This window comes from Caretta caretta, chromosome 1 (assembly GCF_965140235.1).
Source record: "Caretta caretta isolate rCarCar2 chromosome 1, rCarCar1.hap1, whole genome shotgun sequence".
Lineage (NCBI taxonomy): Eukaryota > Metazoa > Chordata > Testudines > Cheloniidae > Caretta > Caretta caretta.
In genome coordinates this window covers 233,905,265-233,929,920 of record NC_134206.1, presented here as the reverse complement: position 1 = coordinate 233,929,920, position 24,656 = coordinate 233,905,265, and the positions used below count along the sequence as shown (strand labels likewise).

Below are 24,656 nucleotides of genomic sequence, written 5' to 3'. Positions count from 1 at the left end.
ACTCACTGTATGATCTTGAAAAAGTATTTAAGCTCTCTGTGCCTCAGAACATATGAAATTTCAGATAAATTAGTGACTCTCCATAATATTCAGAATTACTAAAGTACTTCAGACACTGTCAGTTCAGGCTTGTCAAGTCAAAAGAAAGTTCTGTCAGAAGACTCCAGGTCTACATTCCCCTCAAGTGTGCATAGAAGTACTGTGAGCTTCAATACTCTTGTTGTGTCTCAAATTTCCACAATGCAATGTTTTCACAGCAGCATATTGTGATACATAAGCATGTTACAACAGAGCACAACCATCACCTCATGTTGCAATGTGATGTGGTTACACATGATAGTGTCCTCTTCTATGAAGATAAAGTTTGTAGTGATTGCAGGTAATGTTAAGGAAGAGCCCTGCTAAGCAACAGGAGGCAACTCTTCTGTATGGAATGTTTGACAAAGTTGTCTGTAGCTTCCCAAACAATCCATAAAAGCTTCACTCCCCATCTGATAATGTAAAGACAAGCTGAACACACCAGAAAAGCTTTTGGAAATCCTAAAACTAGTCTGATTTCTATGAATGCATTCCATACTGAAGATATGATTTATTGAGGGCATGTCTACACTTACCATGGATTGATGCTGTGGTGATCTATCCATCGGGGTTCAATTCAGCAGGTCTAGTGAAGACCCACTAAATCGATTACAGATTGCTATCCTGGAGTATCCGGTACTCCACCGAAACAAAAAGTGTAAGGTAAGTCGACAGAAGAGTTTCTCCTGTCGACCCAGCGTGGTTGACCTAGGCTACGTTGACTCCAGCTATGTTATTCATGTAGCTGGAGTTGCATAACTTAGGTCAACTTAGCCCCATTGTGTAGACCTGTCCTTAAGGATTATTAACAAAACTAGAGCTAGTCAACTGAAAGGGATGGAAAAAACATGATTTTGTGAGGGCATTTCCCCTTTTCTTATTTTCAAAAATTCAAAAAATGTTAACAAGCTGTAGAGTTGGTGGAAGAAAAGAAAGAACAGTCACAAAACATATCTAAAAGTGTTGCTGTTTTTTAATTAAAAATGTGAAATTATCATCCAAATGTCAACATTCAAAAAATGTCAACCATCCCCACTCACAACATGAATGATTGTCCGTGTGGTACTGAATAAAATCTAACTGATTTGGTCAAATCTCTGAATCACAGAGGAAGAAGAGGAGGAAGATGATGATGATAACATGTCAACAGTAATGCGGCTTAGAACAAAGATGCCGTGGAAAACCTGCTGGAGATATCTTACCTCTGGGGGATTTTTCTTACTGTTTCTGATGATTTTCTCCAAGCTCTTGAAACACTCAGTCATTGTAGCCATAGATTACTGGCTGGCAAGATGGACATCCATGGAGAATGGAAATAAAACAGGGGATTCCGCAGACCCTCAACGCTCAAACAAGGTTGGCCATAATTTACAGCTTGTCAGACAAAAATATTCTCAAATAATTGAAAAATAACCCTATGTTAACCTAGTAACCAGTTAGATTGGGAATGTAGCTAATATAGATACTATAACATCAATTGTTAAATAAGATGGGTGAATTGGTTAATCTAATTTAAAAACCAATATAAATCTTAATCCAAATGTCAAACTGAAACTAAAACTTGTTTGAGTGTAGAAGAACTTTGGACTCAAATTTTCAAAAATTGGAGCCTAATAGGCTCCTAAATCCACATTTAGCAACCTAAATTAATACCCAGATTTTCAAAAGTGCTCATCACGCAGCAGTTCCCATTGATACTAACAGAGAAATTAACCCAAAGTTTTGCCATTTAAATAGGATCTGGCAGTGATTTGGATTCAAGAAGTATCCCAAAGTTCAGATGCTTATGAAAACGTAGTAAAAGTTTTCTCATGAGATTTCCAGTACCTCTCATATCCAGGCAGAATCCAGAGGGCAGATCCTTAGCTGGTCTAAATTATTATGGCCCAATTAGACCAGCTGAGGAGCTGCCCCTCTGACCTCCAGTGGAGCTTGAAATTAACGTTTTTTTTCTTTCTGACGTTATCCAAACTTAATTCCTGAAAAGTTCTGTTTTACTTCAGTCTGAGTTTTGGGGACCTTTGCATTTATCCAAACTTGTTCACCTATCTAATTCACAAGCCTTGGGCCCAGTCCTGCAACGTGCTGAACATCCTCAACTCACGACCTTGCAGCATACTCACCTTTAGTAGCTGCAGTGAACTTGATTCATTACGCATCTTCCTGAGACAAATTAGGCCCCCAAATTAATCCCCAATCTGAAAATCTGCTGCACCCAAATATAGGGAATTGCAGGATTGGGGCCATAGGTTGAAAACTCCTTTTATAATGTTTAAAAAAAAAAAGAATCACGTTAATTTAAACATGCAGCACATGTTCCGTTATTATTGAAGTCTTTTGGAGTCTGACACATCAGCTGGTGTTAGCTCTGAAGAACATTGCCTTGGGGATTTCCAAGGTTAATTTTTTTCTCCTTTTATTATTAATGGTATTATTAATTTATTATTATTATTAGTCTTATCATGTAGCTGTGTTCAGCATGCTTTGTGGAGCAGGGATCGTCCTTTGCCTCATCACATCCCTGACTGTGGAGTGGATGGGCCTCACAGCAGCCAAGAACCTTCACCACAATCTCCTCAATAAGATCATCCTCGGACCAATCAGGTACAGCAAAAGTGATTTTCCTGCTGAGAGGCCAATCTACCAAAGAACACCTGCTGTGTAACACAGTGGCTAGTGCTGAGAAGAGCATGGCTCATTCCCCTACAGCCCTCAAGTCCCGCAGAATCTGAAAGTGCCAGCTGAGACGCTGAGGAAATTACCCTCTTTCAGGCTGGAAAACATACAATTTCAGATTCTGCCTGCTTTTCATACCCAGTGGTTTTCATCTGAAAGTAATTTCAAGTTACAAAGTTTTCAGACAGTTTGAAATTCATCTAGAGGTTTTGGGGCCACAGAAGGTTCCCAGTGTGGTGGAAATGCATCAGTTCCAATGCACAGAGGTGGGAGTTTGTGTGTGGGGGACACACACCATATTTCTTATGCTCCAAAGAGACAGGTTCTGCATGAGCTTGACATAGCCCAGCACGGAGGGTGGGTTGGCCCAGGGTGTGATTGCATGCATGCAGTGACTGCAGTTCCCATATAAAGAGTGAATAGGTTACACACTGTCCTGTCCAGCCCGGGAGTTGGAAACTTAACCCAGGACAGCAGGGTGGACTTTACAATGAATCTTTCAAGTTGAGGGAGCCAGAGGATGGATAGAGGAGTTGAGAGAAGGGGACTGAGAGTTTTTCAGGGGGTTGTGGAAGAGGACACTTAAAAGTTTGGGGTTAAAATAAGATTTAGATGGCATTCCAAATTCAGGTATAAGACTAAATTATAGTTTTCATATTTTCTAACTGGTTCTAGGGGACTGGTTCGACAGTAGCCCTAAGTTCTTACTGAGGTTGATATTTCTCCAGAACCAGACTTTCTCTTCACATAGTTTTTTGCTTCTGTTTTGTTCAATAGATTCTTTGACACAACTCCCCTGGGGCTAATTCTAAATCGCTTCTCTGCTGATACGAATATCATTGATCAGGTGAGCACATTGATCCATTTATTCTATAATGTCTTGCCCAATTAATGCCACCATTTTGGAGAAGAAATACACCATTTGTATTCAATCAGTACCTCTGTTCTATATTTGGAAAGAAGGATTCATATCCCATGAGGATGTTTAACTACTTTCAGCCCACTACTAACTAAACAACATCTACTAGGCATAAACATTTTAAAATCTGCAGCCCCAAATAACTTGCACTCAAGAGTCCTAAAAGAGTGGACTGAAGAGATTTCTAGTTTGATTAGGTTAATTTCAATAAATTTTGGAATACCAAAGGAATTCCAGAAGAATGTAATACTGCTAATTTTGTGCTAATATTCAAAAAGGGCTAGCAGCACGACTATAGGCTGGCTAGCCTGACATTAATGTTGGGCAAAATAATGGAAAAACTGATAGGAGATTCAAGCAGCGATTAAATTCTCAGAGATTATTTCCCAGGGCGCTGCCCCGCTCCTGATTCTGGGCTCCGGTCTTCAGCTGCAGGATGTCTAAGGTCTTTAGCCCCGCAGGGGGTTGGGTGCCGGGGCTCAGGGACTTCAGCCCCGTGGTGGGAGGGAAGCGCCAGGGTTCAGGCTTCTGCCCTGAGGCAGGTGCCAGGGCTTCTGTGGGTTTGAAAATGTTTACCAGAGCTCTGTTTCGGTGGGCTCAGGCTGAATTTAAGCCTTGGATTCAAGTGATAAAGAATTAAAAGATAGGAATATAATTAATGCCACTTAATAAGGTTTGATGGAAAATAATTCTTGTCTAGCAAAGCTGATTTCATCCTTTAATGTGATTAGAAGTTTGGTTTATAAAAGTAACTGCATAGATGCAATAGACTTTTGTAAGACATTTGACTGAGTACTGCATGACATTCTGCTTAAAAATTAGCACTAGACAATATCTATAATGTTCACATTAAATGCTGAAGAACCGGTTAACTGACATCTCAAAAAGTAGCCGTCGCTGGAGCATCGGTGCTGGAACTAGTGGTCCGGGGGTGCTGCTGCATTCCCTGGTTTGAAGTGATTTCCATTATATACAGGGTTTACAGTTTGGTTCAATGGCTCTCAGCATCCCCATGATACAAATTGTTCCAGCGCCCCTGCAATGGGGAATCACCACTGAATGGGGCTGTTTGTAGTGGGCTTCTACAGAGATTAGAATGAGGCCCGACACTATTGACCATTTTCATCAAGGATATAGAACTAACTATAAAATCGCTGATGATGAAACTTGCAAATGACACAAAGATTGGCAGAGTGGTAAATAATGAGAACAGGGCAGTCACAGAGTGATTCTGATCACTTGGTAAACTGAGCCCATTCAAACAAAATACTTTTTAATACTGCAAATGTAAAGTTATATATCTAGGAACAAGGAATGGAGAATGAGGGGAACTGTATCCTGGAAAGCAATGACTCTGGAAAGGGCTTATAGAGGGCTCATAGAGGGCTCAGTGGGTAAGCAACTCAGCGTGAGCTGCCAATGTGATTCTGTGGCAAAAACAGCTAATGCGATTCTTGGATGCATAAATAGGGGAGAAGTGAGAAGGAAGGAGTGGGGAAGTGATTTTATTTCTGTGTATGGCAATGTCAAGCAACACTGTAATACTAGCAGAGAAGGGCACAAAAAGAACCAATGGCTGGAAGCTGAAGCCAGACAAATTCAAACAAGAGATTAGGCACAAGTTCTTAACAGTGAAGGTTATTAACTGCTGGAATAATCTAACAAGGAAAGTGATGGATTCTCCATCTCTTGGTGTTTCAAATCAAGACTGGGTGCCTTCTGGAAGTTATGCTTTAGCCAAACTCAAATCATTGGGCTCAATACAGGGGAAACTGGGTGAAATTTAATAGTCTATGATATACAGAATGTCAGACTAGACCTAATGGTGCCTTCTGGCCTTAAACTGCATGAGTCTATGTAAAGTTATAGTGCAAGGGTTCTCAAAGTGGGGGTCAGGACCCCTCAGGGGGTTGCGAGGTTATTACATGGGGGGTCGTGAGCTGTCAGCTCCATCCCAAACCCACATTGCCTCCAGCATTTATAATGGTGCTAAATATATTATGAAGTGTTTTTCATTCATAAGCGGGGGGGGGGGGTTGCACTCAGAGGCTTGCTGTGTGAAAGGGGTGACCAGTACAAAAGTTTGAGAACCACTGTTGTAGTGTATAATAGTGAACTAAGGACAGATTTCAACAGAAGAGTTGTTTGCGGAGCTTCCACTACTTCTGAGAACCAAGATGCTTGGATGATAAGTGATTGTGAATGTTTTATCTAGAGGCATATGTACAAAGGAGAGTGATTGCAGGGTTCTCAGAACAGGACACCCTATATGGAACAACAGGGAACTCCAAAGCACTACTAAGTTATTTGAGATCTTACAGAGAAGATTCCCTTTCTTGTCTCATAATGAGGGGAAGAGACTGCCTGTTTCTCCTTGATCCTGGGAGATGCTGAGCATCAGCAAGTCCCAATGGCCCTAATTCTGGCCTCCACTGAAGTCCCTGTACACTGGCTCTAGGCTCATAGAAATAGAAAAGCCCTTGGAAATTCCTCTGGCATAAAGGGGATTCCCAGTGGGGAAGGGCCAGCAGAATGGCTACAGACCAGCCCCACTCATCACGCATGGAGAGTATATAGTTGCCATATTCCTGAGGTCGGTCTAATACATGTTTTTATCTTATTTCTGGAATAGCACATTCCCCCTACTCTGGAGTCTCTCACCCGGTCCACTTTGCTCTGCCTGTCGGCTATCGGAATGATCTCGTACGCCACTCCGTGGTTCCTTGTGGCTCTTGTACCTCTTGGGGTAGCCTTTTATTTCATCCAGAAATACTTCAGAGTGGCTTCCAAGTAGGTATTAGAAAGTTGCCATGTACATTTCTTTTAATACCCCTGTATTTATGATTTATCCTAGACTATAAATAAAGCTAGTCAAGAATGGAAAATAATTTCCTTGATAAATTCCACTGATAAATGTTTCTGTTTTTCAATTAAATGTTTGAAAATTTTTAACCTGCAATAGAGATGATTGAAAAATGGAAAAACTTTCCGCAGAAAACCTTGTCCACTTTTCAGCAACATTTAATACATTTCAGAAAATGCTGACTGTCTCTAAAGATTATGCTTTTTGAAAAAAGAACAAGAGTACTTGTGGCACCTTAGAGACTAACAAACTTATACTTATGCTCAAATAAATTGGTTAGTCTCTAAGGTGCCACAAGTACTCTTGTTCTTTTTGTGGATACAGACTAACGCGGCTGCTACTCTGAAACTTGTCGGTATGCTTTTTGAGAATTTCCTAAAATTACACTTGCTTGGAGAATTGAATTGCTCAGGAGACTGGTAATAAAATGTGAAACTTTTTCACACTGGAGTCATTATTTCAATTCTAGACTACAACCCCATTTTAGGAAAACATTCTTACTCAAGAAAACGCTTTAATTTTAAGCACGTGCTTCAGCAGTTTCCCAAATCAGGGCTGAGGTGCTTGGTTGGTTGTCTTACTCTGCTTCTGAGTGGCTAGATATCTATGTCACAAAAACCATAATCACAGATTAGCTCCAGCCCTTGATGTCAGTCATAGCAAAATGGCCAACAGCTGAACAGAAGTGAAGACCTGATGGTCACTTCAGGTCAAGATTTATGCACCTCAGTGGGGAAGTGTAGTGGGAAGTTTGAACTGTCACTGTGCATACTGTACCTGTTCCGTTGATAATCATAGGCATTTCAGACTCAGAGCTGGAACAGTCTCTTTCAATGGCAAAACACTCTTCTTGACATAATTTAGAGCCAATAGCCCCTGCTAAAATCAGTGGAGCAGGCCTGGGCCTCAAAATTATCCACAACAAAAACTGATGATACCTTTGATTAATTTTAACCTATGTTCTTCAGTTTTAGGCAGCACATGAGTTTTCAAGGAGAATTACCAATATGAAAATGTTGAAAGCAAATTTTTGAATCAGGGTAAATTTATAATGATCTGTAATTCAAAAGCAATTTGATGAATTTCCATTACACACTGCAGAAACATTCCCCTTCCCCTACCAATTTTCCAAGCCAAAGTTGTAAAAGGCACTAAAATAGGTATTGTGGAGACCGTGTGGTCTAGTGGGTAGTGCACTTGACTGGGGACAAAGAGACCTGGCTTCCGTTCCTAACTCTGCCACTGACCTGCTGTGTGAGTGTGAAGTAGTCTCTTGAGCTCTCTGTGCCCATTTTCCCCTTTGTCTGCCTTATCTTATTTAAACTCTTCTGGGCCAGGGCTGTCACTCACTGTGTGTTTGTACCAGGCCCCCATAAAAATTTATAATGGAACTTGATAGCAACTTTAGCTACAGAGAGGCTACTGCTTTTCCATGATATGCCCCAGCCTCTTTAAAGATTCCAGTAAATTCAAATGGCATTCTTAGCTGAGAATGACAAGCAAATTAGTGGTGATAGTGGTTTCAAATTAATATATAACATTGTAGTATAGAAAGATATGACTCGGCCATTCCTACCTCAAAAAAATAAAGCAATGGATTAAGTGGGATGTTGCATGTCCAATTCAAAGCTCTGGTTTCTTCCCATAGTTTTATATAAGGGAGCAAAACCACATGCTGGCCCAGATTTTCAATATTGAGTGCACCCAATTTTCCCACATGCACTCCTGGTTCCTGTGCACAGGCACGGGAGATGTTACACACACTGTGTGCCTGAGTCTCTTGACCCTTGCATATTCACTGGCCATTGCAGGTGCAGATGGTGGGCAGCCACATAACTATACATCCTTTTTCGTGCACACTTCTGAAACTTTGGGTCAGCAATAGACATTTTTTATTATATACTTTGAACTCCATTTAATCCCAAGTTAGAAGATCTGTTTTCTTGTGCTTTACAATAGAAATGAGGCTGGAGGAATACTATTGTATCTATAAAAGTCATTCATGTGAAACAAACTATGAAGGAATAGCCTGAGCGTGTATTCAAACAGGACTTACGTTGGAGTCCTATCCAGGGACAAGATCTCCATTAACACCTTCAGCCCCCAACTAAAACCCCTCCAACGCATTATTAGGGATCTACAACCTATCCTGAAGGATGACCCAACACTCTCACAAATCTTGGGAGACAGGCCAGTCCTTGCCTACAGACAGCCCCCCAACCTGAAGCAAATACTCACCAGCAACCACATACCACACAACAGAACCACTAACCCAGGAACCTATCCTTGCAACAAAGCCCGTTGCCAACTGTGCCCACATATCTATTCAGGGGACACCATCACAGGGCCTAATAACCACACTATCAGCCACACTATCAGAGGCTCGTTCACCTGTACATCCACCAATGTGATATATGCCATCATGTGCCAGCAATGCCCCTCTGCCATGTACATTCGTCAAACTGGACAGTCTCTACGTAAAAGAATAAATGGACTCAAATCAGATGTCAAGAATTATAACATTCATAAACCAGTCGGAGAACACTTCAATCTCTCTGGTCACGCGATTACAGATATGAAAGTTGCGATATTACAACAGAAAAACTTCAAATCCAGACTCCAGCGAGAGACTGTTGAATTGGAATTCATTTGCAAATTGGATACAATTAACTTAGGCTTGAATAGAGACTGGGAGTGGCTAAGTCATTATGCAAAGGAACCTATTTCCCCTTGTTTTTTCCTTATTCCCCCCCCCCCCCCAGACGTTCTTGTTAAACCCTGGATTTGTGCTGGAAATGGCCCACCTTGATTATCATACACATTGTGAGAGTGATCACTTTAGATAAGCTATTACCAACAGGAGAGTGGGTTTGTGTAGGGCGGGGGGGGAGGGGAGAAAACCTGGATTTGTGCTGGAAATGGCCCAACTTGATTATCATACACATTGTAAGGAGAGTGATCACTTTAGATAAGCTATTACCAGCAGGAGAGTGGGGTGGGGGGAGAGAAAACCTTTTGTAGTGGTAAACACCCATTTTTTCATGGTTTGTGTGTATAAAAAGATCTGCTGTACTTTCCACAGTATGCATCCGATGAAGTGAGCTGTAGCTCACGAAAGCTTATGCTCAAATAAATTGGTTAGTCTCTAAGGTGCCACAAGTACTCCTTTTCTATTAACTTTTAGGAACACAAATATTTTTGATATTTCCCATAACACTTTCACCCCGTATAATGTTTACCACTACATTCCCCAAAAATTACTTTATATTTTCCATCATAAATTGGTCATGCTGCAGTATATATATCATCCAAATACAAGCATCAAATTCATCTCTCCATGGAGTAACATTCAGTACTGGTAAGTAAGAGATAGATTATATATCAAAATATACCAACACAGTAGAATTTTATTAAGGAGGGTAAATATCAAATGCTGTGACGCATAGTCTGTCCTTCCATTCACATGCTATTCCATTTACTACAGTGGGAGTTTTATGTGTGTCTGAGGACAAAATTTGTCCCTATGTTTGAGCACACATTCTAGTTGCAAGAGATTGGATTTGTAGGCCTATATCCTCAAATGGATTAGCTGAGTGAATTATTACTCAATGACTGATTGAGAAAATCTGCCTGGCTAATGAAGAGGGTATTAATTCTGTAGAAATGCCCTATACATCCCAACTGAAATGGCAGCATCAGTGCTAGAACAAAAAGTCTATACTCCTGCATTGTTTTTCATGTTCAGTATATAGCGGTAATAACAAACATTGTAAGGCATTTCTGAAGAATTATTGGCCAGTGGATGTGGATTCTTATAGATAAACAGCCCCATGTACTTTACCTTCAGTATTCACATCTGGCTTACTCCTAGGCTAGGCTAAAGGTTTCAAGGTTCAGGTTCAACGATGAATCAGACTTAGGGCAAGAGTTTGGATTCGGATTCAATGGCATCTGAATCTCACAAACTTCTCTCATGAGAATTCCATGAATCTCCAAGATTTCTACCATCTTGAACGATGGGACTATCATGACACTAGCCATTACAGTGAAATTTTGGCTGAAACAAGATAGGACTAGAAAACAGATCCCTTCCAGGTTTGGATTTGACCTCAAGCCAGAATGGTAAAGATGGCTTAAATCCAGAATTTCCTCAAAATTCTAACAGATGTGAGATTGCTGTGCTAGCCCCTCTTTAATATAAATATATTGGTGTATAGTCCTGATAAAAATGTGTACAGTAAAAAACTACAGTAAAATATCCATTGAAATGTTTGCATTTCATTTGCTTCTTAGTCCTAACCTGTTCTTGCTTCTTATACACCTCTTGTTTTGTTTCTCTTGATCACAGGGACCTTCAGGAGCTTGATGACAGCACCCAACTACCTTTACTCTGTCACTTCTCAGAAACAGCTGAAGGCCTCACCACCATCAGAGCATTTAGGTTTGTAAACATGCATTTCCTCTTCACAGCCTAATCCTTCAGAGCAGTGCACAAGTCTTGCAAATAAATCAAGATGTTTGTTTTTTAAATGAGCAGCCCATCTTGGTTTATTTGGCATCTTATAAAACCACCAGGCCTACAGGGTTGCCAACTGTCTAATCTAAACATCCTTGCCCCCCTCCCAGCCCTACTCCTTCCCCAAGGCTCCGCTCCTGCCAGCCCCTTCTCCGAGGCCCTGCCCCACTCACTCCATCCCCCCTCCCTCTGTAGCTCACTCTCCTCCATCCTCACTCACTTTCACTGGGGTGGGGCAAGGGGTTGGGGTGTGGGCTCTGGGCTGGGGCCGAGGGGTTCGGAGTGTGGGAGGGGGATCCGGGCTGAGCCTGGGGCAGGGGGTTGGGATGCAGGAGAGTGTGCAGGGTGCAAGATCTGGGAGGGAGTTTGGGTGCAGGAGGGAGCTCAGGGCTAAGGCAGAGGGTTGGGGTGCAGGAGGGGGTTTGGGGTGCTGGCTCTGGGAGGGGGCTCAGGGCTGGGGCAGAGGGTTGGGGTGCAGGAGGATGTGAGGGGTGTGTGTTCCTGCTGGGTGGCACTTACCTTGGGCGGCTCCCAGTCAGTGGTGCAGCAGGGCTAAGGCTAAGGCAGGCTCCCTACCTACCCTGGCCCCTTGCCTGTCCCAGCCGGCACATCCCTGTGGCCCCTAGCGGGGGCAGGGGGCTCCATGCACTGCCCCTGCCTGCAGGTACTGCTCGTGCAGCTCCCGTTGGCCACAGTTCCCAGCCCCCTAGGTGCCGCAGGGACATGCTGTCTGCTTCCGGGAGCGGCACTGAGCCAGGGCAGGCAGGGAGCCTGCCTTAGCCCCACTGCGCTGCCAGAATTTTAGCCCCTAAAATCTCCCACTATGGTGTCAGTAGGCTCTGGGAGATAGAGCCCAATTCCAGGCGAGTCCCAGTGAAACCAGGAGGGTTGGCAACCCTACAGGTCTAACATGATAAGTGAGGTCACCGAGGAGCAAGCTGGGCTCTACTGTTAATTCAGTGTTTGATGCTGGGCATATCATTTGTCTTTGCTGTGCCATAATTAAATCATCTTGCAAAAGGAGGACTCAGCGTTTATATTATTTAATTTGTTTATTTTGATTTACACAACTAATGGAATGGCAACTATCCATGGCTCTGGGTGCCCTGGAGAGATTTTTAAAACCTCCATCTAATTTGCAGTATCAATCCTTGTGGGACTTCTGTGGAATTAGGAATGATGGTTTTTTCAGTGTGTGACACTTAAACTTTTCAGAGGTTTTGTTCAAACAGAAAATCACATGTGGCCAAGATTCCTTTGTTTTCCGTGGAATGCTCACATTTTGGGTCCTGATCCTGCATTATATGTACACCCGAAACTCCCATTGCAGGATCATGCCCTTTATGGAATGAGCTATCCATCTAGTTACTTACAGGCTTCTTTACACAGGGACGCTCATGAAAACTAATCCGAATTAACAAAAGATGTGAATTTAAAGAGGATTAGTTAAACTTAATTAAAACCTTGTGTGGACACTCTTACTCAGAATTAAAGTGGCTTTAATTCAATTTAGCCTAATTCACTTTGAAATTGAATTAAACTAAAAATGTTGAAAATTATTTTTCCTGAGTGTCCCTGTGTAGACAAGCCCTTAGGTATTTATGTGATACCCATTATCTGAGCACCTCACACTCTTTAATGTATTAAACACCCCTGCAAGGTAGGGAAGCATTATTATACCCATTTTACAGATGGGGAATGGAGACAGAGAGAGACAAGATGACTTGTAAGGAAGTATGTAGTAGTGCAGGGGACTGAAGCCAGGTCTTCTAAGTCCCAGACTAGTGCCCTATCCACTGGACCATCACTCCTCTCTGATAATTTTATGGGTTTGTAGACTTTCTTGGCAGGAAGTCTTACATTTATGATAGCTATGTCTTCGCATACTGGCTCTGCAATTGGATTTACTTCAAAAGTGCTCCAGAAGTGAGTCATATCATAAGAGAACAAACAGCAGATGTTAAATCATAAAAGAAAAGATGGATCACTAGGGGATCAAGAATGTGCATGAAAGCAGAAAAGGTCACTGCTGGACTGGATAATGAAACGATTATTAAATTATCATATGAGATTAAGCCACAGAATCATAAAAGATACAGCCACTTTGAGGAGCTGAATGATGTTAGCAGTCATTCCCATGCACAAGACATTGACAAAAACTGCCACTGGTCTTATCAATGGAAAATAGAAAAATGTCATCATTTTGTTTGAAACGTGACCTCTTTTCTTTTTAAGACAGAAAACTGTAATATATACACAAGAGGCACAGAAAATGAGTGACTATGTAACCTCATTCCAAGAGGACTGTTCAGACTTTCCAAGGCATATATGTGTTTTCCAATTTCCATTAAACGTGCTTAGCTAAATTCTACTCTCAAATGCCCTAGTGTAAATCCAGAGTGACCCCATCAAAATCCCAACTTGATTATCACGGACTGCCAAAATTAGTGTAAGTTGTACTCATTTTGCACATCCATGGAATTCCAAATCAGTGCCAATTGCATTTATTGCTACTTAAACATGCTTTTTGACCAAATTAGACCCAATCTGTAACCTAAACCAATGGTTCTCAACAAGGGGTTCACAAACCCTGGCAGTATGCAGAGGTCTTCCAGGGGGTACATCAACTCATCTAGATATTTACCTAGTTTTACAACAGGCTACATAAAATGCAGTAGTGAAGTCAGTACAAACTAAAATTTCATATAGACAATGACTTGTTTATACTGCTCTAAATACTAAACACTGAAATGTTAGTACAATATTTATATTCCAATTGATTTATTTTATAATTATATGGTAAAAAGAGAAAGTCAGCATTTTTCAGTAATAGTGTGCTGTGACACTTTTGTATTTTTAAGTCCGATTTTGTAAGCAAGTAATTTTTAAATGCGGTGAAACTTGGGGGTACGCCAGACAAATCAGACTCCTGAAAGGGGTACAGCAGTCTGCAAAGGTTGAGAGCTACTGACCTAGACCACCTTTTCCATCACTGCTGAATTTGGCCCAGATACTTCCATTGTAGTTGAGATTCTTTAGGCAGAATTTGGCCCAGTATATCTGTTTCCACCAGGTAAGGTGATAAGCTAAGGAGAGCTCCATCCAAAATATTGACTTGGGTAGGTGGGATTCAAAATACCATGATCTCCAACCTATGTGAACATAAGAACGGCGATACTGGATCAGACCAATGGTCCATCTAGCCCAGTATCCTTTCTTCTGACAGGGACTGGTGCCAGATGTTTCAGAAGGAGTGAACAGAACAGGGCAATTTATTGAGTGATCCACCCTTTGTCATCCAGTTGCAACTTCCAGCAGTCAGAGATGTAGGGACACGCAAAGCATGGGATTGTGTCCCTGGCCATCTTGGCTAAGGGTATGTCTACACTGCACTTTCATTGGTAAATCTTTTGTCGCTTGAGGGTATGAAAAAACACACCCCTGATCGACAAAAGTTTTACCAATGACAGGTGACGGTGTGGACAAGTAACGATGCGGACTGCACTCTCCCACTGACAAAGCTACCACCCCTTGTTGAGGGTGCTTTAATTTTGTTGGTGGGAGATTGTAGGCGGGAGAGAGGTCTCCTGCTGACAAAGAGCAACCACACTGCGTGCCTTACAGTGGCAAGACTTTAGTGGCACAGCAGTACCGCTGTAAGCTGCGCAGTGTAGATATAGCCTAATAGCCACTGATGGACCTATCCTCCATGAACATATCTAATTCTTTTTTTAACCCAGTTATACTTCACAACATCCCCTGGCAATGAGTTCCACTGGTTGACTATACATTGTGTGAAGAAGTACTTCTTTATGTTTATTTTACAACTGCTGTCTATTAATTCCATTGGATGACCCCTGGTTTGTGTGTTATGTGAAGGGATAAATAACACTTCCCTATTCACTTTCTCCACATCTTTTATTGACCTCTATCAATATCTCCCTTCAGCCTCCTTTCCAAGCCGAACAGTCCCAATCTTTTTAATAATATCTCCTCATATGGAAGCTGTTCCATACCCCTAATCATTTTTTGCCCCTTTCCATACTTTTTTCCAATTCTAATATATCTTTTTTTGAGATGGGATGACCAGAACTGCACTCAGTATTCAAGGTATGGGTGTACCATAGATTTATATAGTGACATTATGATATTTTCTGTCTTATTGTCTATCTCTTTCCTAATGGTTCCTGACGTTCAGTTAGCTCTTTTGACTGCAGCTCCACATTGAGCAGCTACGTTTCCCTTGAGTTAAGCCTACCCCCTCATGAACAGAGCTTAAAGGGATTTGAGATCAAAGGATGGCAGGCCAGAGCCTCCTTAGAAAGCTCTCAGCCTTGCCTTGCAGGCTGCTAGGCTTTCACAGCCCCCAAACAGACCATACTGTAAACTTCAAGTGAGCAGGCACTCGGCAAGCAAGCACACAGCCAGGGAGAGACCAGTGATCCTCTAACCACCACAGTAAATGGAGGTGTTTCCTGGCTCTGTTCCATCACTCACTGTAGGTTCTTGCTGCCATGGCTGTGGATTGGGAGAAAAATGGGGAGGGTTGCTGCAGGACTGGCAAAAGTCCTGTTGCGTTCGCAGCAGAAGAGATGCTAGGTAGTGCAACCAAAGCCCTAAATCCAAAATGAAATACTAAGTTTTATCCATCCGGATGACCTGCTAACCCAGTGGACCAAAATTTGGACCTAGTGCTGCAATGTGCTGAGTGCCTCCTGAGCATTTCTGAGTACCCTCACCTCATGTTATCATCAATGGAAGGTACTCATGCTTAGTGCCTTTCAAGAGGAGTTCAGCACCTGGCAGGATCAGTCCTTTTATTTTAGAAAACCAAAATGGGCTGGGAATGGCAGGGGGCAAGGGGCAGCCCTTGAGAAGCTGGAAGCATCAGGTTGGAAGGATCACATCTGGTCACTCGAATTTTCCACAGCCCCTGGTGAGAATCAAAGCCATTCCATTCCATTCATCTGTTTATCCCCGTCAAGCCAGCCTTCCATCTCCAGAGTCTCAGGGCTTTCTCAGCAAGCTAATGTTTACTTATTATCTTTTTAGTCACCCCCTACCTTCTGAGTTCATTATGTACCGGGATGAAACAATGAACTCCCTCAAGTAGTTTACCACAAAGCACCACAGTTAAATTAGATTGAGATTTCAGTGACCTTTCCTGTTCATCATCTGACAGGATAAAAGTCTAGGAATGTTCAGAAGATGAGTTGGATTTGCATGAAAATAAGCAGATTGAGCGTGTCAGAGTTTCCATTAGGAAAACAGGGGGGTTACTGCCAAATAGAAAGACACTAACAGAATATTCACTGTATTTTCACCCTCCCACTCACTGCTATGACAGAAGGTTCTTTGCCCACCACATCTACAAAACATATGAAATATAACCAAGAAAAAAACTGGGACAACTGGGAAACATCAAGGATGGCCTTCAGCCATCCATGTTATGATCTTCTCACCGCAAGGTCCTGAACTTTTAAATACAATTATTTTGAAATTGGAGGGGTTGCGGTGGTAAAACAGTTTATGAGCTGTTGAGTGAAATTTGGCTATTTCTTTAAGTGATAATGCTTAGGACTTGATTAAGTAGTATGTGAAGCAAGAAATGGCTGCCAGGCTGGGAAAGCACCAAGGGCCAGATGAGCTGTAGTAAATCACGATAAATCCCTTGAATTCAGTCGAACTAGGCCAATTTACACCAAGTGGGGACATGCCCCCAAAGAGTAGTTGTGAGGCTTACATAATCTACCAGCCTTTTATTGAGTATTTTACTGGTTTCTAAACATCATTACTATTACACAGGAGGGAAAACCAACTGGAAGCTGAAACACGTATTCGCTTTTGTAATTTAGAAATGATTTATTATTCAGTTTTTCGGACATTTTGTGGCTGTCTGAGGAAATGGCTGAAGTAAAGGGTTGAATGGTGGTGGTGTGTCCATCAGCCCAATACATGAAAGGCACTGGTTGTGCTGAAGGACTCAGGCAGTTGGCTTCTCAGTCAGATTTTGGCTGAAATATGAAATCTCTGTTCCACCCTTGCTCCAGGGTGTAGTAACTCGCTGTTAGGTTATCTCAGTTGATTAGCATTTTGGGAGAGAGAGGGGAGCCAAGGCTCTGCCTTTTCCTTTCCCCATCCACCTGATTTTGCGGGTAGTTGTGGGTAAATAATGCCTGCTTACTGCTTCACATCTGGTCTGGTTAACCTATGCAGGGATGTAAAAGGGTTTCCCACTCCCCCTTACTATGCTTCACAGACATGCACTCTGACCCACAACCCAACCCAGTGCTACCATTTGTAGAACAAGGTACTGCCTAGTGTGAGTAAGGTGTGGTTCTGAGGGGAGAATTTTGTCCTAAGTTTGGTAAAAGACACAATAAGTTCAGCAAGCTGTCGGGTTTTTTAGAACAATTGAAACTTTTGTGCATGTGTGTGTTATAATGTAACCACTTTGCTGTCTGCAGGCATGAAGCCAGGTTTAAACAACATATGCTGGAACTGACGGACACAAACAACATTGCCTACTTGTTTCTGTCAGCTGCCAACAGATGGCTGGAGGTTAGGACGGTACGTACAGTTTAGTCCCCGCTATGGTTTTGAAACCTTGGAAGCAAACAGAGACTTTGCCTGATGCACAGGGCTAGATAATAGTTTAAATTAATCTCACAATGAGATATAACAGTTTTGTGTACAGTGATCCTTAAAATAGCTCAGGGTTGTTTATGTTATAGCAGAAGGGTTTTTTATTTATTTTTTGGCTTTCTTGGCTTGAAGTAAGAAAATACAAGGCTCCTTCATACTTCGGTGTTGGGATGTTGATTGTTCTGAAAAGAGTGCAACAGAAAATATCTACATAACTTTGAAATAAGACTCTCTGTTCACAGAAATAAATTCTTCTACTACCGTGCAACATCTGAGGCCCTGCCTAAGTGGAAACTATTTTCAAAGGGGCTTTGGTAGTTCTGCCAACTTTGCAATAATTCTGCTTTTGGTTTTTATGTCACCTTTCATCTCTCAGGACCCCAAAGCACTTCCCAAATGATGGACCCAGGACTGAGGATCTCCCTCACAGCCTGATTCTGCCAGGATGCCTTCCAAAGTCCATAGGGCCATTTGTGGAGTAAAATACTGCTTGACTTGAGTAAAGATGGCAGAACTGAGCCTTGAGTAAGGGAGAGCTGGGGATTTGGCAGCAATACACCCCGAAACAGAGAGTCAGATTCTTGGCCTTGATATAAGTTCTCAGTGAGTGGGGCATAAGGAACCTCCATGTTTACGGACTTCACAAGGGTCAGGCAGAATTATTGCTCCCTCCCTACTCACCCGGCATTTCAAAGAAGGGCCAAGGAGTAGGCAGGCCCATGTCCTTTCCCTCTGTGCCAGAGACTGGGGCCAAAGCTTCATCCTTGGAATGGTTTAGTGTCAGGTACACTTCACCTGCATATTGAGATCTCCATGTGGCATTCTGCCTCCTTGGACTCCCTTGGGGCAGCACAGTTCTGCTCCATTTCCTACTCTGGACAGGATCTGGCTCTGAGTAAGATCGCAGGGTTCAGCCCTGTACAGTGTCAATGAACTGCAGTGATGCCCCATTTGTACCCAATAAAAGAAAGGTGAAATTTAAGGGCAAAATCCAGCCCTGGTACAAGCTGTTGCAATTTCTAAAAATCTCCTGATGTTGGACCTGCTGTAGTGGATTTTAGCCCATGAAAGCTTATGTCCAAATAAATTTGTTAGTCTCTAAAGTGCCACAAGGACTTCTTGTTTTTTCTCCAAAAATACATATCTCTTCTATCAGCTCTTTGGGATTTTTAAAATACTATGTGGAAGAATGCAGTGTTGCCAAGAAATAGCTAATTTGGCTGTGTCCAATGGCATTGTTATCACACAGAGATGTATGGGTTTCAGAGTGACTGCACAGCTCCTATTCCAACAGCTGATGGACACCCAAGCGTACTGTATATCTAATGCACTTTCTTGCTACAGAGATTGGGTTAGAGGCTACTATCATCTTCCTACAAGCAGATTAATTGAGCAGTATTCGTTGCAAATCGTAGAGGGAAAGATTCTTGGATGGAAAGAGGAGAAAAATCAGATGAAAAAATGCTGACTCTGAAATGCATGGGAGAATTGCAGGGGCAAATTATAGAAATTAGGTATCAGTGACCTGACTGTGTCCACAAATCACATCAGGTACCTAGAAATCTACAGTTGATCATTTTTATCTGAAGTCCTGACATTAGATGCAAAATTTGGATAGTAAATGTAGAGGATGGATTGAGGTTTCTTTTAAAATCAGGTTTTTATCCATCTTTAAATAGCTAGAGTTCTACAAAACAGAACGCAAACTGCACCTTTAGGGTGAAGTATTCTCACCTCCAAATGGGACAAGTAAAATCTTCGGCTAAAATGATGCATATAAAATAACTCCTTTATTTCATCATCCATCTGTGAGGTTTATACTGGTCTCCATCACTCTAGTAACTGAGCAACTTCCACATACAACCAATGGCAATAGCAAAGTCCCTAGTGGACTTCATGGAGTCTCTGGCACTTCTTCCTGTTTGGGATCAAAACTCTGCTGGGGAGTTGGGACAAATGGGAGTGTCAGTGCTGTGAGTGTCATTTTTTTGATGGAAAGGATTTTTCAAAGAAGAAGGTTGTTTTAGTGACTAGTCATTTTGGATGTCTGCTTTTTGGTGCCTAATTTGAGGCACTTAAATGGGTCTGTTTTCCAGAAAGTGCTGATCACTTTTCCTCTGAATATCAGGCTCCTTCAAAGTGTCTCATGTTGGGCACTATAAATGACTGGTCCCTTCTGAAACCTTAAATGTCTGAACTGAGGGCAAGGGAAGTATAGAAGATGCTTTGTGATATTATAAGGCTTTATTTTGTCATTGGACTTTTTATCCAACTTGTATTATAGGATCTGTCTTTTTTTTCTCTTCCTTCCTTCTTAGGACTATTTGGGTGCTTGCATAGTTCTCACTGCAGCTGTTACGTCCATCACCCACGGGTCTGATTCTGGACTTCTGGGCCTGGGTCTCCTGTACGCACTGACGGTACGTACCAAAACAAACATCAAGACACTTGAGACTAATCTAGTAGGTTTAAGGTGGTTTTAAAAATATAGATACATGGTTATCTTCCAACTTCCTTAATCTCGAAAGAAACAATCTTGCAAATAATGGATTCAGGCCAAAGCTGAGTGAGTTCAGGACAACTTGGACTTGCTTCAGGTCTTGTGAGCCAATTTAAAAACCAAAAAATTCCCAGGCCCCGTGTGTTCCCAAGGATAGAAAGAAAATTAGAAGTGCATACTTGGCCCTTGTGTGCACTTTGTTTTGCACTGTACAATGTTGTTAAGGCTGTGTAACGTGAAACCAGTTGTAAATGATGATCCAACAGATCTTGCAAAATCAGAGGTGATGTCTCCACATTTTTGGGATCAACCAGATGCTGAGTACTGTTATCTATCCAATTCTGAATATGAGTCGGAGTCTCGAGGGTTGGGAATGGAGCAGTTAGCTGTGAAATGTCTTGGTGAAGGAGATTAAGGCTGTGGGTTTGTGCAGATTGCTGAGCGGGATAGCAAGAGGGCCCTGGATCTTTGAAACTCACTCCTTTCCCAGGTCCATAGACACCAAAGTTTGTTAGCCTTCAATACACACTACAAGGTCCATCTTTTATTCCTTGCTTGGTAAGAGATGGCTGGAAATGGGAAGGAATAGGGTGGGATTTTGATGGCGTGTGTAGGGGGGAGGTTGATTAATTATTTTTTTAGCAATGTTATTGTTGGTTATTTAATTCAATCGGGGTGATGGATGGTTCTCTTGATAGGTGTATTTTTAAAAGATTGTCAACGATGCCCAAGGTATGTCAAGAGCTTAGGATGGGTGCTCTTATATTGTTGAGAGAAAAATAATTGAATAAATTAAGGGAGGTAATAGGAAATAAGCCACAGGAGGAGGAGGAAGAGTCTCATGGATGGGGTGGTAGAAAGCAGGCTGCAGTGTGCCAGTTATGTAGCACTAGTGCTAGGGAGGGAGGCTGGGAGGCATTGGGTATAGGTCTAGCACCAAGACTGGGCTTGGTGGTAGGCTAGTCTGAAGCGTCAGCCGGGGAATTATCAGTGGCTGCCTTAAAGATGGCTTTAAATCCCTTTTTATTGCTGTATCAGCACAAAGAGGGCTTATCAGTGGCCCAGAATCTGCTCCAATAAGTTATGTTAACAGCACATTCAGAAGATTCCTTCTAATGCTGTTTAGTTAGCAAAGATATCTGGAAACTCCGAGATGTCCGTTCAAGGTTTGTAGCTACTTTGTATTTCCAGTTTGCTTGCAAACAGATGAGAAAGAGTCAGCCGTTAACTAAAGTTTGAGACAACATTTAAAAAAAAACCTCTTAAATAATCTCTACATTGTTACCTCCCTCTTTATGCCCCAGCACATCACTTGCAAAACTTTGGATGTGGTTCAATCATTGGCTACCCCTCTTGACAAGTTTTCATTTGTTTCTCTTTGGGAGCCCAAATGTGATGATGTTTGGAACTGGATGAGAGCAAAGCACTCATACTGCTGTCCCTTGGTAGCTCATAATCATAGACCCAGTCCCCTCCAACGCATAAAAGCATCCAAGTTTCTGGCAGTTACACAACCCTGATGCAGATTTAAATGAAATGCCAAGCTCTCTGGATGCCAGGCTTTTATATCAAATCTGTGTTTGTAATTCCCCAAGCAGCAGGATTTTCTGTAAACACAGTAAACCTCCAGCCTACAAAGCTGAACATGGAGTTAGGTTTCTAAATGGCAAGAGAATTTCTTCATGCTACTCCTAGGAATTACTCTGTCATTCTTGCATACCGCTGAAGACTCTTGACTGACACTAAAACTTATTTCAGAATTTCAGTGCAAATTATTTACTTTTAAACTCCATCTATTGATTATTTGTAACACTGCTTGTTCAGTGGCAAATGAGTGGAACTGGGAATTTTGTTATTCATAACAAACTTTGTATTTGGCAGATTTATCCCTCTTTCCTTTTTGCAAACAAACTGCAAAGTATTTCCCCACTTTTCTGTGTTCATAGGATCATTTCACAGACTATGGGTTGTCTATGAATTAACTCTATAAAAATGAACACCTGAAGTTCAGTTCCTAAAACTATATTGAGGCCTCTAAATAAGTGGCCTAATTTTCAAACATACTTAGCACCCAGCAGCTCCTGCTGAGGTCAAGCTACTTATTTAAGCACCTCAGTGTGGATTTAGCCCCCTAACCTTACACAGCCATTTTATAAACCGCAGCCTGTGATTTATTCATTCTTGGTTAAGAATAAATTCACCTACATTATATGGTATTGTTTTCTCACTCTTGGCTGGATGACTGACATTTTGTAAATGGGGGAATTAAAAAAAAATCAACTTGCAAATAACATTGTGGCCTGGCACGCTTGCTCCTGCCTCTGTTCAAGCCCACAAATGGCTCAGAGATCTTTCACTGGTAAAACACCTCCTACAATTTATTTGCAATATTTGCTTTCACCACCCTTACACACTGTACAGCCTTACACCTACAGTAGCCTCCACTTCTGAGAGACAGCACATGGGCATGCATGGGTACATACACACTCACTCTTTCTGCTTCCCCTCTCTCACTTCCTTCCTGTGCCTTTTGTATCATCTGCCTGATGGGCTAATTAGCCTCTTCGTTCTCCTCAGCCCATCAGTTAGGCACAGCTCTTCGTAATGAGGTCTACTCTAGAGTAATTAATTAGTTACAGTGACCAGAGCGCTGGCTCAGCTGCTGTTGCCCAGCACCCTCTTCATAAACATGTAGCCAACAATGAATCTCTTTTCTCAGGCATGAATGTAGGCGTTCAGACAAATAATAGCACCTCCATAAACAGAAGCTAGTTGTCTAAATATTGATGGAGAAACAAACAAAAAGGGCTTGAATATGGCCAAACTGAATTGCAAGTCAGATTTTTGGAAACATATCTATGAACAATACATATTCTTCTTATCTGACTAGCTCTAAAAACAAGTTTAATTACCCCCCCCCCAAAAAAAAACAGATGATCTTGGAGGGATTTGGTATTTATATTTTAATTTCCAAAGCTGTGTTATTGAATACAAAGTTTTAACATTAAGTTTTATTTCCCTTTTATAACTATAATTTCTGTTGCTGGTTTTTATTTTTTGCATTAGCAATCTTACCTGAACATAATGTATTACAGAACAATATTGGTATGTTACTGGCATTCTTTGCAGGAAATAAGACTCTATGTAGTATTGTAGTGATACAAAACTATATGCAGTATTGCTAAAAAAGCCCTTTACCCATGTATATTATAGGAAGTGGTGTACCTCCAACAATCTGTTCCTATAGCAGGCGATCAGCAGACACCACAGATTTGATTGATTAAATGTATTCTCTGTACACACATGCACATCATACATCATTTGAAACCTTATGATGTCTTCTTTAAGATGAGGTATGATGTAGAGCTGTCAAATGGTGCCATTACCATAGAAACAAGAAAAAGAAATGGCACCATCAACATGTTAAAATGACCACTTTGAAATACTTGTATTTCTCTGTTAGTTTAATATAGCTATGTATTATCTCAAGGCATAAAATTAGATTTCTTTGTGACCTTAAAGCATCCCAATAACAATCTACAGGGTAAAACAAAATCTAATAATAAATAGGTACAGGTCTCATTGAAATGTAGTAGCACTGGTGACATTTCTAGTCAACATTATTATCATAATCTTGTTCATCATATGATCTGCGCTGAGAGTGCACGAGTTACCACAGTCTTCATTGCCTTGGTATTTACACAGGTCTATGTAGGGAAGATTGTTCTGTCAACAGACACAGTTAATTGTGCAGCAACCTCTCCTGGTACAGGCACAGCTACGGAGTTGTAAAAGCTCAGATGCCCTTGGGCCCTTGAAGACTGTAGGAAGTAGTTCATCATCCACATCTGTCCATCCATGTTGCAATGATAAGCCAATATGTGGTTTACCTATTAGCAAAGACATCCAAATATTTGTTTGCCAAGATGCTCTTTTGACATGCTCTTCAAACCTGACCTCACATGGTGGGAGTTTGGCCAGTGACTTGTACTTTATGATGGCTAGACTGAGGCACAAGCAATTCAGGTCTCTGGGGGTCTCCTTTCTTTCTCACTGTGGTCATACAGCATTGCTACCAACTTCTTTGCTGCACAAATTGTGGCTTGTCCATCACTCTCTCACAGTGTGGCAAGATCTCCTAAGCAGTAAGCTCCCTTTGTTTTGACAACATTTAACACAGATTTTTTTTTCTCAATACCAAATAAGGATGACAGAGCGTCACATCCTGTTAATGCACGTACAGCAGGAAGTACATTGCAAAAGTCTGGCATGAGAGTGTCACAAATTGCATGCACAGGTATGAAGCGACGCTTGTCAGTTGGGCTGGTCGTGGTGCCTGTTTCAATCCACATGTTATCTGTATGTTACACTTTTGGAAAGTAGTGAACAGCAAGGACCAAAACATCTGTATCAGGTGACCTAATTACTATAGTTCCTTTAATACCAAGGGACCCAAAAG

General features: G+C 41.7%; 1 protein-coding gene across 10 annotated transcripts in view; it reads left to right on the top strand.

The window, feature by feature from the left end:
- ABCC9 (ATP binding cassette subfamily C member 9) overlaps nt 1-24,656 on the top strand; it is a 129,419-nt gene that overhangs the window by 89,205 nt on the left and 15,558 nt on the right. For 9 of the 10 annotated variants that reach the window (XM_075121710.1, XM_048826528.2, XM_075121693.1 and 6 more), the window contains 7 exons: nt 1,187-1,434; nt 2,534-2,682; nt 3,532-3,601; nt 6,306-6,463; nt 10,885-10,977; nt 17,520-17,622; nt 20,016-20,117. In XM_075121710.1, the coding sequence (XP_074977811.1) occupies nt 1,187-1,434; nt 2,534-2,682; nt 3,532-3,601; nt 6,306-6,463; nt 10,885-10,977; nt 17,520-17,622; nt 20,016-20,117 (923 nt within the window). Of the gene's footprint in view, nt 1-1,186; nt 1,435-2,533; nt 2,683-3,531; nt 3,602-6,305; nt 6,464-10,884; nt 10,978-17,519; nt 17,623-20,015; nt 20,118-23,902; nt 24,614-24,656 lie in introns of those variants that run through there. The other variant, XM_048826553.2, reaches the window with a different exon arrangement.